At 40.4% G+C, this 13,843-nt stretch overlaps 1 protein-coding gene across 1 annotated transcript; it reads left to right on the plus strand.

The window, feature by feature from the left end:
- The first annotated feature begins 8,272 nt into the window (after positions 1–8,272).
- On the plus strand, positions 8,273–11,362 carry MEIG1 (meiosis/spermiogenesis associated 1). The gene is made up of 2 exons (XM_065397449.1): positions 8,273–8,449; positions 11,234–11,362. The coding sequence occupies exons 1-2, from the start codon at positions 8,312–8,314 to the stop codon at positions 11,360–11,362; spliced, it is 267 nt and encodes an 88-aa protein (XP_065253521.1). The 5' UTR covers positions 8,273–8,311.
- Positions 11,363–13,843: the final 2,481 nt, after the last annotated feature.

Raw genomic sequence — 13,843 nt, forward strand, 5'->3', positions numbered from 1 at the left:
ATAAGCTTTCATGGATTAAAAAACCAATGGGTTTTTTTACCCACGAAAGCTTATGCCCAAATAAATCTGTTAGTCATTAAGGTGCCACCGGACTCCTTGTTGTTTTTGTGGATACAGACTAACACAGCTACCCCTCTGATACGTTACATCATTAATAATGACTCTTAGTAACTAAATAATATTGAGTATGGATAATTACTGCATTAGGAATTCATTCCCTGCCTTAGTGCAGTGTTTGTTGCTTTGTAAATGCCTATCATGAATAATTATAATTAGTCCATTAGTAATTGGTTGTGAGTAGTTGTATTTTAAAGAATCCTTATTGCGGTTGCAGGAAAAAAACATCCCGATGTGTAGAAAGAATAGTAAATATGGCAGGCGACCAGCTTGGCTAAACAGTGAAATCCTTGCTGAACTTAAACGCAAAAAAGAAGCTTACAAGAAGTGGAAGATTGGACAAATGACCAGGGAGGAGTATAAAACTATTGCTCAGGCATGCAGGAATGAAATCAGGAAGGCCAAATCACACTTGGAGTTGCAGCTAGCAAGAGATGTTAAGAGTAACAAGAAAGGTTTCTTCAGGTATGTTAGCAACAAGAAGAAAGTCAAGGAAAGTGTGGGCCCCTTACTGAATGTGGGAGGCAACCTAGTGACCGAGGATGTGGAAAAAGCTAATGTACTCAATGATTTTTTTGCCTCTGTCTTCACAAACAAGGTCAGCTCCCAGACTGCTGCACTGGGCAGCACAATATGGGGAGAAGGTGACCAGCCCTATGTGGAGAAAGAAGTGGTTCGGGACTATTTAGAAAAACTGGATGTGCACAAGTCCATGGGGCCGGATGCGCTGCATCCGAGGGTGCTAAAGGAGTTGGCGGATGAGATTGCAGAGCCATTAGCCATTATTTTTGAAAACTCATGGCGATCGGGGGAGGTCCCGGATGACTGGAAAAAGGCTAATGTAGTGCCCATCTTTAAAAAAGGGAAGAAGGAGGATCCGGGGAACTACAGGCCAGTCAGCCTCACCTCAGTCCCTGGAAAAATCATGGAACAGGTCCTCAAGGAATCAATTATGAAACACTTAGAGGAGAGGAAAGTGATCAGGAACAGTCAGCATGGATTCACCAAAGGGAAGTCGTGCCTGACTAACCTAATTGCCTTCTATGATGAGATAACTGGCTCTGTGGATGAGGGGAAAGCAGTGGATGTGTTATTCCTTGACTTTAGCAAAGCTTTTGACACAGTCTCCCACAGTATTCTTGCCGCCAAGTTAAAGAAATATGGGCTGGATGAATGGACTGTAAGGTGGATAGAAAGCTGGCTAGATCGTCGGGCTCAACGGGTAGTGATCAATGGCTCCATGTCTAGTTGGCAGCCGGTTTCAAGCGGAGTGCCCCAAGGGTCGGTCCTGGGGCCGGTTTTGTTTAATATCTTTATTAATGATCTGGAGGATGGTGTGGACTGCACTCTCAGCAAGTTTGCAGATGACACTAAACTAGGAGGCGTGGTAGATACACTAGAGGGTAGGGATCGGATACAGAGGGACCTAGACAAATTAGAGGATTGGGCCAAAAAAAACCTGATGAGGTTCAACAAGGATAAGTGCAGAGTCCTGCACTTAGGACGGAAGAATCCCATGCACTGCTACAGACTAGGGACCGAATGGCTAGGTAGCAGTTCTGCAGAAAAGGACCTAGGGGTCACAGTGGACGAGAAGCTGGATATGAGTCAACAGTGTGCTCTTGTTGCCAAGAAGGCTAACGGCATTTTGGGCTGTATAAGTAGGGGCATTGCCAGCAGATCGAGGAACGTGATCGTTCCCCTTTATTCGACATTGGTGAGGCCTCATCTGGAATACTGTGTCCAATTTTGGGCCCCACACTACAAGAAGGATGTGGAAAAATTGGAAAGAGTCCAGCGGAGGGCAACAAAAATGATTAGGGGTCTGGAGCACATGACTTATGAGGAGAGGCTGAGGGAACTGGGATTGTTTAGTCTCCAGAAGAGAAGAATGAGGGGGGATTTGATAGCAGCCTTCAACTACCTGAAGGGAGGTTCCAAAGAGGATGGAGTTCGGCTGTTCTCAGTGGTGGCAGATGACAGAACAAGGAGCAATGGTCTCAAGTTGCAGTGGGGGAGGTCCAGGTTGGATATTAGGAAACACTATTTCACTAGGAGGGTGGTGAAGCACTGGAATGCGTTACCTAGGGAGGTGGTGGAGTCTCCTTCCTTGGAGGTTTTTAAGGCCCGGCTTGACAAAGCCCTGGCTGGGATGATTTAGTTGGGAATTGGTCCTGCTTTGAGCAGGGGGTTGGACTAGATGACCTCTTGAGGTCCCTTCCAACCCTGATATTCTATGATTCTATGATTCTATGATAGTTATAATTAATTCAGTAATTGTGAAATGTAAGTAAGTTATATTAGTAATTGTTTTGCTCCAACAATGTCCATTAGTATTTGTTATTATGACATTCGTTTATTTTGTGGGTGAGGAGCAAACTATTGAATTCTCAAAAGTGCGGTGCATTGTTTTTAGTACTTTGGCCCAGACCAACTCCTATGAGTTAGGCTCCTAAATACCTTTGAGGATCTGGACTATTGTCTCTGTTCACAGCACGTTCAGTGCCCTGTTCAAAGTGAGGGGGGGGAAATGTAATTATTGCCAAGCACTAATCTGTTAGCTATTTATGCTGATGTCATCACCAGGGTGGTATATCTAATTTTATATCCGTTAGGGGGGGATTAATGCAGGGGACAGGAGGTCAGACAACGTGCATTCTTTCCCCAACTCTACCTTTGGCTCATTGTGTAACTTTGGTCAAGTCACTTACTCCCATTTTCAAAAGTGACCTGCCCAATTGAAGACCTAAATATCTGCAACGCAACACTTCAAAACGGAGCTGCCCCTTTTGAAAATCGAAGGGGTAGCCCTGTTAGTCTGGCTCTGTAAAAGCAGCAAAGAGTCCTGTGGCACCTTATAGACTAACAGACGTAGTGGAGCATGAGCTTTCGTGGGTGAATACCCACTTTTTCGGACACATGCATCCGAAGAAGTGGATATTACCCACGAAAGCTCATGCTCCACTACGTCTGTTAGTCTATAAGGTGCCACTGGACTCTTTGCTCCTTTTGAAAATGTTGGTTATAATCTCTCTTCCTCCGGCTCCGCCGCTGAAAAGGCCAGTAACACTTACTTCCCTTACAGGGGTACATTTACTACAGTGCTTTGGGATGCACACGTGCAAGCTCTATGCAGAAGCCTGATCTTCCCATTTCAGCTCCTAGCAAAGCTCCGGCTGCTTGCAGTGGGAGCACGCTGGGGATGGTCCCCAGCCGCCTGAGCTGTGTAAGATATAACACACTGGTCTGACAGCACATACCCAGCTGCACCCGTTACAGTCCTTACTCCTCTTCCAAAGTACTGCGCTGCCCGGCCGCGAGTGCGCCGCTCGTAGTACTGGCCCCGCTCCCGGGGTTCGCTGCCGGTTGGCCCAGGGTCCCCGGGAAGGCTTCTCTCGGCCTGGCTCGAGCGCCGGCGGTTGCTAGGCACCCGCACAACCGCCGCCGGACGACCCGAAGAGGCGGCGCCCGTCCCGAGGGAGGGAGCGACCCGGCGAGACCGTTGGTGAGTGGCCACGCGGCGCCCCCGTCCCGACCCTCGCCGCAGGCGGAGCCCGCCCAGCCCCGGAAGCCCTGAGGGGAGCAGGGTGCTGCTGAACGCCCCCTCTCGGCTCGGGAGCAGCGTGGCCTTGGGGTTCCTTTAAAAAGCCCCGGCTCCTGGAGTCCTGTGACCGGGAGTGGGGGGGGGGGGTCCTTAAAGCCCCAGCTCCTGGAAGCCTGGGATTAAGGGGAGATTTTTCCTTAAAGCTTCAGCGCCTGTGCTTATGGGTTTAGGGGAGAGTCTCCTCTTTCATTTAAAAAATATAATTTTGGGGGCTGGTGGTTTCTAAGAAAAGCTTAAAAACATGACCCATGTGTCCCTCCTAGCAGCTCAGGCTGCAGAAGGCAAATGATAAGAAAACAATTAGAATTCTTTAAAATCTTCAGATTTTTTAAGCAACTCTCATGATTTTGGTGGGGCCTGACTCATGGATTTTGCATGTGTGGGGTTGGCAAGGCTGGGAGGGTTGGCAGGGACAGGGGTTGTTATGCAGGGGGTGGGGGACGAGAAAGAATTGCACTGTATTTTTGTTGCCTTGTATTTTTGTTGTTGTTGGTCTATATCTCTTTGTCCATCTTGTCTTTTAGACTGTAAGCTCTTCAGGGCAGGGCTCATAAGAACCGCCTTAGTGGGTCAGACCAATCAGGCCCATCTAGCCCATTGTCCTGTCTCCGACAGTGGCCAGTACCAGAGCTTCAGGGGAAGTGTACCGAACAGGGCAATTTTGGGGAGATCCACCCCTGCCTTCCCCTCCTGACTTCTGGCAGTGACAGGTGTAAGGTCACCCTGAGCATGGGGTTGTATGTCTGACCATGTTGGCTAATAGCCATCATCTTCTCTGTGTGTACAGTGACCAGTACAATAGAGCTTCAGCCCTATTTGGGACCTTTAGGCACTACCAGAATTCATATAATTAATAACTGAGTCAAACACAATGTGGGGTCCTATCCTGGGTAGATTATATCTTGTCTCTCTCTCACCCCTTGGCAACTCCTTTGCCAGTAGAGCCCCACTGAACTGAAATGGTCTGACCTGTCTGCTGGTACTTCTACTCATTTACTGCCTGACTCCTACTTTGGGTATTGCTGCCATAAATATGTTCAAACATAAGACAAACTTACAAGGTTCAGAGGATAGGTAGGCTGGTTTCCAAACTGTGCTGACCTTTAGGCACAGATTTGTGCCACGGTAGACTTGCCCTTTTCTTTTCCTTTCTGAATTTTAAGGAAATACGTGGGAGAGCAGGGGGGGGAAATTAGGGGGAGAGGTGTGGTTACATAACAGACTTGGTGGAAGTGGGAACCGGCAGAACATTTTTAAAACACAGGAAATCAGGAGTAGTAATCTGCTTCAAGTTGTGCACGCATCTATTCTAGGATGTTTGTGTTCGACTACTCTGCGTAACCCAAGAAGATACAGGATTCCACCACTTACAGAATTTATTCATTGATGTCTCTGTAATGGCAATCACTGTAGAGTATTTCCCAGTACCACATAGTGGGATGTGAAATTGCACAATTTCCCCCTAAATTAGAAGAGTAATACGAATGGTAACCCTGTGGTGTCTGTTGGCAAATTGAGCTTTTTGACTGATCACTCTGGGCTGTCTCAACTGCATATCAGTATAAGTGATTTACCTATTAAACTTAGATAAAAGGTTTGACATACCTGCTTGAAAACTGTAATATTTGTTTTTTACTTGCATGCACTGACTTGGCACTTTGGCCCAGAGCCTCAAAGGTATTTAGGCTCCAAACTTCTATTGTCTGGGCCTTTATGTGTATGTTTTGCCTGTGTTTTCACAGGAGCTTTTATGGAAAGTCTTCTTGAATTAATAGATAGTTAGAATGTGCCATGTATATCCGTTGCATTGGACAAGTGCATTTGCTAGAAGAGCCTGGTATATCATTCCGCAGAGAAATGGTTAATCCTAGTGACATATAAGTGGTCATAATAGACCTTTACTGTTAATACCTCATTAAGATCCAATCCTATACTTCATTTGCTAGCATTGCTTCAGGTCTGTCTGCAGGCTCAGTTGGTCAGCAGTATAACAGTTCTATATTATAGCTTACAATTTATACATCTTTCTTCCATAAGGATTCCAAAGTGCTTATTAATTCACACTGGGTCATGTTTCCCTTTGTAGTAAAAAAGTGCAATAAGGAGAAATAGCTCCAAGACTCAGCTGAGCAGGTTAATTTGTATTGTTGCATCCCATAGTGCAAGGAGAAAAAACTCTTTGTAATTATTGACAATTGGCATTTAAAGAGAGCTAATAATTGTGGAGTGCTGAACTACCACATATATGGCAGCATCTTTAGAAAAGGGCCAGGGTATCTGTATACTTATGTACAGATCTTCACTAAACCCCATGCAAACTGAAATAATGCCCCTTTTCCTTGTTTGCTAATGTTTCCTTGTTTGTCTTTCTCTGCAAATACTGTAAGTATTTATGCCAGATACAAATGCAGATACAAATGCAGATTTCAGCCACTCCCAAATAACTGCTGCCATGCAAGCAATAACTCCTATTGTCTCTTCTGTAGTTGTTTGAGGGGACTGACTTCTGAATTGAACCACATACTGAATAAGGGGTTTCAGTTGTGTGTAGGATTTTGAGGAAGGTTTTGTAGTCAATTGCTATTCTTTTCAGCCTATAAGCCATGGGCGCACATGACCCAACAGGATTTTTATCCTCAACAGCATCAAGTTTAGAAACTTTCTTAAATGAAGACTTAGATTCTTGGAAATACAGCAAAGTCTTCCTAATTATGCAGCTGCAGCTTGGTGACACTAAGTTGCTGTGAGAAGAATTTGGCCCATTGACCAATGAAATCCATCAGATGTTGTAGCATCTGACGTATTTTTCTTCCTGCGTAAATGAAAAGTGCTCTCTATTAGCAGAATAAGATTGTGACCGTTGGTGCATGGAGGGGCCACACTGAGATTACTCAATCAGGGCAAACTACAAAGAATGGGGCAGATGATAACCAAAACTGGTGGTTATTCTAATAATTAGATTCACCAACCCAGCAACAAAACATCTTCTACAATACCTTACTGGTTACCCAGAAGCCAAAAATACAGTTCCCTTAAAGCAACCCAGACTTGGACTCCCACCCAGACAGCCAAGTCAAATATGAGGAGGATTACTGAAAATCTTGTTCAATATATATATAAAGTTCTCCTAATCCCAAGGTATCGGACACATTACCCATCAGGTCAATGAATATTTCAGATCTTACCCAAATACACGCTTACAGCCAATTCTTATTAACTAAAAGATTTATTTAAAAAAGAAAAGAGAGAGTATTGTGGTTACAAGATCATTATACATACAGATATGAATAAAGTTCTTAGGTCAGTTTCATAGTAGAGATGATGAGCTGCTGAGTTGCAAAAAGTTCTTTTCAGAATCAGTTCATCAGGTTATAGTCCAAATAGCAGTTCATATATAGAGTTTGTTCAAATACTTCCATGAGAATTAGCAGGGTAATCCAGTCTAGAGCTGGAGACCTCAGTCTTGCGACTCAAGCTTCCCCGAACCAAGCTTAAGCAGATCTGAAATAACAGGATCAGGGCCTTAGAGTTCTTTTATAGATCTCTGGCAGGTTATTGATAGCCTCTTAACAGCAGGTATTCCTTGGGCGAAGCATTGTGGTTTTGAAGTAAAAACTCCTGTTTCCTATGTATACACAGGTAATTAGTTACATTCATCAGCATAAGGTAATTATCCATTAAGACATACAGTTTACTACAAACCTCAAAGAGAAATATTGACAATGTTATTATTACACCCAAGTTTCATCTAAATGTTAATATTCCCTCTGAATCATTGATCTTTCAATCAATAAAATATACTAACAGACAGGAACCTTCTGGTTACATTGTTAACATCTAACAAGCTATAGGTAAACAGACAAATATGAACAGTATCTTCTTCTAATTCTCTAACGATACAAGTCTACATTTCAAAGCTCTATCTAAGATGCCTTTGTTAGCTATTTATAAGGAATGGCCTTAATTACCATTTATATACTTTTCTAATATGTCTTTAAAGGTTGAATTTGGGTCATTTAGCCTGCTAGTCGCTTAACCCTTTCTGGCTCAGTGTCACAAAGCTATACTCAAAAAATTAATACAATGAAATAAGAGGTGAACTAGAAGAGAAAACTGGGTCCTGTTACATATTGAAATTGGTCTAGATTTGGAAACTTAGGTCAAATTCATCACTTGAGCAGCTCTGTTGACTTCAGTGGAGCTAGCTCTGGGATCAGTTCAGCCATGTGAATTTCAAAGAGCACTGTCATCAGTAATTTGAGCATACCCTGGAAAATGGCATTATAATAGTTTACACATCTGGAAACTGAAATACAGGTGATACGGATTTACGCCAGAGAACATCATGTATTCAATGTGATTCTGGACATTTTTAACATGCTAGTTTTTACTTTGGGGTTTTGAGGTGGGGTTTTTTTGTTTTGTTTGTTTTTTGGTTTTTTTGACTAACTATAACTTGTTTACTATGTTTACCAATTTTGTTCTACCCATTTTTATGTAGAACTTCAACAATATGGCTTGCTCCAGTTTTTATATGTATCATTTTTAAAACCTAGTTTCAGCAAAATATCTGGTGGAGTTCCTGGAGCCATGGCTAGCGCTGACATCAAACCAAAATCTATAAGTCGTGCCAAAAAATGGTCAGATGAGATAGAGAATCTATACAGATTTCAGCAAGCTGGATACAGGGATGAAATTGAATATAAACAAGTGAAGCAAGTTGATATGGTAAGATTTATAACTGTGCAGGGGCTATGCATTTTAATTCTCTATTCCCTATTAAATAGTGAAGTAAAAATGGAGGCACACCGTATATTTCCTTTCGTTTGCTTTTGTTTTTAATCAAATTCAATTTTAGTTCTTTAGGCAGTTTTAGAAGTGCAGAATAACTGATTTTCAAATACATTTATTTTACTTGACACTGAAACTCTAGCAAGCCTGCAGTGTGCTGCCTCTTCATCAGTTACATATTTAAACATTTCAGAGCTTTTATTACATAATGAAGATTTTTTTTCATTAAAAAAAGAATTTAATGCTGGTGAAAGATATGGCATGGGCAGCTCTCGGGCAGCTTCCACCCACTACTCTGCCAATGGGTACACCCCCTAATGTGGTATGCCCCCTTTTTAAGGATTAGAAGGTTGTTCAATATCCATGGGCTCAATCCAGCATTCTTTAAATTAGTGGCAGGTTTACCATTAAATTGTGTAGGAGTTGGATCAAACTCCTTGTACATGTAGTACTTGGTTTCTCTGCTGAAAATGTCAACAGTCGAGAAAGTTGATGCCAGGTATGGTGGAGGTGGTTGTAATGCAGACAGTTCTCTACTGAGACCATCAAGAACTCTATCTTGTACCCACTGAAAATGTCGTTGCATATGACTTAAGCTACTGGTTAGTCACCTGATGTCAGACAGCTACGAATCTACTCTGGATTCAAACTAGCAAACCTATAGGTGATAGGCTCTATATTTCATTATTAATCTCCTAAATCATGCAGTTCCTCAAAATCCCCTTTAAAAATCTATTCAGATATACTATGTAATTATTTTGAAATATACCGTTTTCATTAAAGAAAACTTTTGGTGCTACTGATGTCTTGTTACCACCTTCCATTATTTAAAAATCAACTGTTTGAAGTATTTTCAAAATACCAGAAACAGATTCAACTATATTGGTGTCCAGTCTCTCACCACATTTCATGTTTTAAATCAGTATATGCACATTCAAGCCTTTGAAATTGGTGAGCGACTGCTTCTTTTACCTACATAAATTATTGTAACTATGCAAAGTGATCTTTGAAAAGTTACTGCTGAACTAAATTTTTAAAAAATTCATGGCTGAATTATAACCTACTGAAAATAGAGGTGTAAAGGAACATGCAGTTTGTTCTTTTGTATTGGGCTCAGATACTGTGGTGAAGAGTGTAGTATAAGTGCTTACACAGAAGTCTAGGTAGATCTTTTAATGAGAATGGTAGGATCCCTCTAGTTAATAAATTGTATAAGATAAAAGTCAAGACTGCTACAGAGTACAAGCCACAAAACAAACTATGATCCCATTGGCAGAGGGATACTCCCAACAAAATAATTTCCAACTTAAAAACTATGTGGAGTTTTGTTTATATCAAATTTCCATGGAATTAGCATGAGCTATATTGTAACTGATCACATTTTGAAATATGGCTCATTTTTGCTATATTATGGAGGCAACAAGATCTAAGAGCGGAGATACAAGGAATATTATATGGTACTTCCCTTTAGAGAAATAACCCAAGCAGCCAGCAGATCTGTACATTGAAGTACTAGGCTGAGTAATAAAACTACCATTTATGAGATATAATTCAAATACAATCTGGTTTGATATCCATACCTGCTGATCAGAAGTGAGAAATTAATATTTGGGATTCAAGACAATAGGAAATACTCCTGCTGTTCATGCTGCAGGTGCTTACCTAACACCATGGGAGCTTCCAAAAGCTTATTAATTAAAAGGATTGAATGTCTGCACTTTTTACAATGTAATAAATATCTTGTGAAGTACTGAATTGAAAGCTATGGATGATGGTGCTCAGCACCTTGCAGGATTGGGTCGATTGACACTAATTTTCCTGATTTTACATATGGCTCATTTGTTTCTTTGAAAATAATGATGAAACTAATGATGTGTCTATTTTTCATGGTTAGAAAGGTGCCAAAGAAACTTTTACTTGTACAGGTTTCAGAGTAGCAGCCGTGTTAGTCTGTATCCGCAAAAATAACAGGAGTACTTGTGGCACAAGTACTCCTGTTATTTTTGCGGATACAGACTAACACGGCTGCTACTCTGAAACCTGTCATTATGCAAGGCACTGCATTTAGCCGTATGGAGTGGAAATCCATCAACTTCATGAAATTAAATTTGTTAGTCTCTAAGGTGCCACAAGTACTCCTGTTATTTTTACTTGTACATAATTCTTCCATAACAAGTGGAATCTTTCAGCCATTCGGATTTTTGAATGACTGACTCTTGTTTATACAGTAAAAGGAAGGCATCCATTGGCTAATCAAGGGGAGTCATAGACATTAGAGAGGAAAAGACCTGTTAAGTCTAATACCCTCCATTGCACCAGACAATGGTTGTTCCTGTTCTCTACACCATATTTTCTAACAGCTTTGTCCAGTCCAGTTTTAGATTACTCAAGTGCTATGTCTTCCATCACATGCCCTTTGCCCTTTGAATCATTCATACTCTCTTCTGACATAGTGAAGTGTTGCTGGATTTTTGTTTGTGTGTTTTTATACCATACAGAACTTTGACTAGAAACTAGTTTCTGATGTTTTATGTTTTTTAATCTTTCTTAAAGTTAAGCGATTTAATCATAAAGCACCAATCAGCTACAAACCAATTTATTCACCAAAATACAATCCATATAAAGATATCTCATCTCCTGTGATGTGTTCTACATGGATATTTCCTCTGAGTGGCAGCCTGTTCAGAAGATGAGTGTATATTCTTTTCATTCTGTTTGCAGGTGGATCGTTGGCCAGAAACAGGATTTGTGAAGAAACTTCAGAGAAGGGACAATACTTTCTATTATTACAACAAGCAAAGAGAATGTGAAGACAAAGAAGTCCATAAAGTGAAAGTTTATGCATATTAATTTTGTTAATCCCAACTACACTGTTTTGTTTTTGTTTGTTGTAAGTATGTTGCTTTAATCTATTTGATGTTTATAAAATGTAAGGAATTAAACAAGGTTTCTGAACTAATTTGTCCTGTTTTTAAATATAGCTGAACATTTTTGGGGGGAGGAGTAATAATGTATGTTCAGCACCAGATTTTCACAGAGCTTTTGATGAGGTCCATATAATTAGAAGTGCTAATTATTATTTAGTGCATTACATCTTTAATGTACTTTACTGACAGTAGCTAACTAATTCTAACCACAACCTTGGGAGATAGGAAAATGTTATTATCATCAGTTTACAGATGGGAAAATGGAGGCAGAAAAGTTAAGTGACATCCACAATATAATGAGGGAGTCGATGTCAGACCCAGGATTAATTGTTAAAGGAAATCGAATGACCTGGGAGTAGGGGCCAAAACCATGCTATGGATTAAAAACTAGTTAAGTGATGGGAAACGGTCATAACAAATATCTTTCTCTTTTAGCAAAGAGGAGTAAATAGTGAAGTATCCCATGGGTCTGTGGGTTTTTTTTTAATATAAATATTAATGATTTAAAGGAGAAAGTATTTAGTGAATTGATAAAATTAGCCAATGATACAGGAGGTTGGACAGCAAAAACTAAAGAGGATTATGAGAAGTTAAACACATGGTGGGATGAAGGGAATATTGGGCAGCAAGGTGTCAAGTGAAATCTAATATCTTTCTGGAAGTACATCAATTATAATTCTGGTTTTAGTGACAGAAAGAGATGGGATTATATTGGTAGCAGCTAAAGAGTAAATGGATTAATATTTTTCCAGACGTAAACACCACAGTTTTGAATAGAAGAGAGAGATTTGTGCTCTGTGGTGTGGTATTAGAAGTAGAGGAGCAGAGGTGTCTGTCCTTTACCCTGAAAACTTAAGGGCAATGTACTAGGGGATTAAAAAAATCACATTTTTGACAATGCTGTATCCTTTTGAAGATCACATAAATGAATGAAACTACAGATTCCAGGGTTGCTCAACTTGCTGGTGAGGTGCTCAGACCTCAGAATTCTAACTGCAGTGGTCTATAGTAGTCCATTTTATTCTTTTGCAGCTGTTTTGCTTGGTTTGGTGTCTGTGCAATGAAAGCTATTAAACTCTGGCACATGTGGGTTACATTAATTGATGAAAATTAAATAACACTCCAATCTTTAGTACTATTTACTGTAGCTCCTTATCTTCTGTTAATCCTTTTGATATAATCCTCTGGATTCTACCTGCAAAAATAACTGTCAAAATGGCATTGCGAGGTCCATCTCGAATTTAGTCCATATCAAATGTACTCAGTTTATAAGGCAAAAGCTGGACTCCCAAACCCACATGGACTGCAAGCTCAACCTGGGATCTGGCAATCAGGCTGGGTTCTTTCTCGTTCCCACATTATCACCTAACTCAAGTGAGTTATGTTACAGGTAAAGTTGTGATCCATTAGATTGAGCATAGAGCTGAGACTCAAGAACCTTGGAGTGAAATCCTGGCCCCACTGAAGTTAAAATGTGTTGTGCTATTGTCTTAATTGATCTAGGATTTCACCCTTGGCTTCTGTTCCCTGCTCTGCCATAGACTCAGTGTGGTCGAGCGACTTAACTTCCCTGTGCCTCAATTTCCTTATCTGCATGACAGATAAGCATTATTATTTAGTACAACTCTAGTCACCAAAAAGTAAAGATTCTATAATTATTGCCCAATTAAGAACTCTGGTGATGTGAACAGAACAGAATCCCATGCCTAGAACTGTATTACTCTGCAGTACTGCCAACAGTAAAAAGGAGTAAAAACTTATTTTGCGACCATATAATGCCATCAGTTTTTAAACAGAGCTCCCCATTGAAAACACAGCATGTCTTGTTGTCAGAGAAGTAAGAATATTGGATTTGGAGTACATATAGAGAACACATCTGTTGAATAAGAAAATGCTGCTTTTATGTAGACCCTTTTTTTGACTATACCTAAACATTAAACCTATATTATATGAATTGTGAACTCTAATGGATTTCAATGTGTGTTTTTCCCCCTCCTTTTTTAATGCATTATATGTATGCTTCTATTCTCTATTTTGTCTTTTATATATAATGAACAGTATTAGTTTTGTTTGTGAAACTAAAGACTTTTAATAAACGAAGGTGGGGATTTATGACTTCTACGTATAAAAATTTGTTCCTATTTAGTGTAATCTTCATTTTCTGTAATGATGTGTTCATAAATCATAGGGCCAAATTCTGGTCTCGTTTGCATCAGTGTATCTAGTGATTTCACTGGAGTCCTGCTGGATTATACTGGTGTAAATGAGATTAGAATTGGGCCCATGGAGTCTTAAATTTACTGTTAACCCTTTTGGAAAAAAGAAATGGTATTGGATAGAAATCCCTAATCATAGCTGACGAGTAGTATGGGAAAATAACATACTGTTGGCTTCCATTGAGTTT

The sequence above is a fragment of the Emys orbicularis genome, chromosome 1 (assembly GCF_028017835.1).
Source record: "Emys orbicularis isolate rEmyOrb1 chromosome 1, rEmyOrb1.hap1, whole genome shotgun sequence".
In the NCBI taxonomy this organism is placed as follows: Eukaryota; Metazoa; Chordata; order Testudines; family Emydidae; genus Emys; species Emys orbicularis.

Bases quoted from the DNA above. Each gene is read 5' to 3' on its own strand.
- MEIG1 (XM_065397449.1), top strand. From the start codon at position 8,312: ATGGCTAGCGCTGACATCAAACCAAAATCTATAAGTCGTGCCAAAAAA. The intron at 8,450-11,233 runs GTAAGATTTATA...TTCTGTTTGCAG, and splicing joins AAGTGAAGCAAGTTGATATG to GTGGATCGTTGGCCAGAAAC.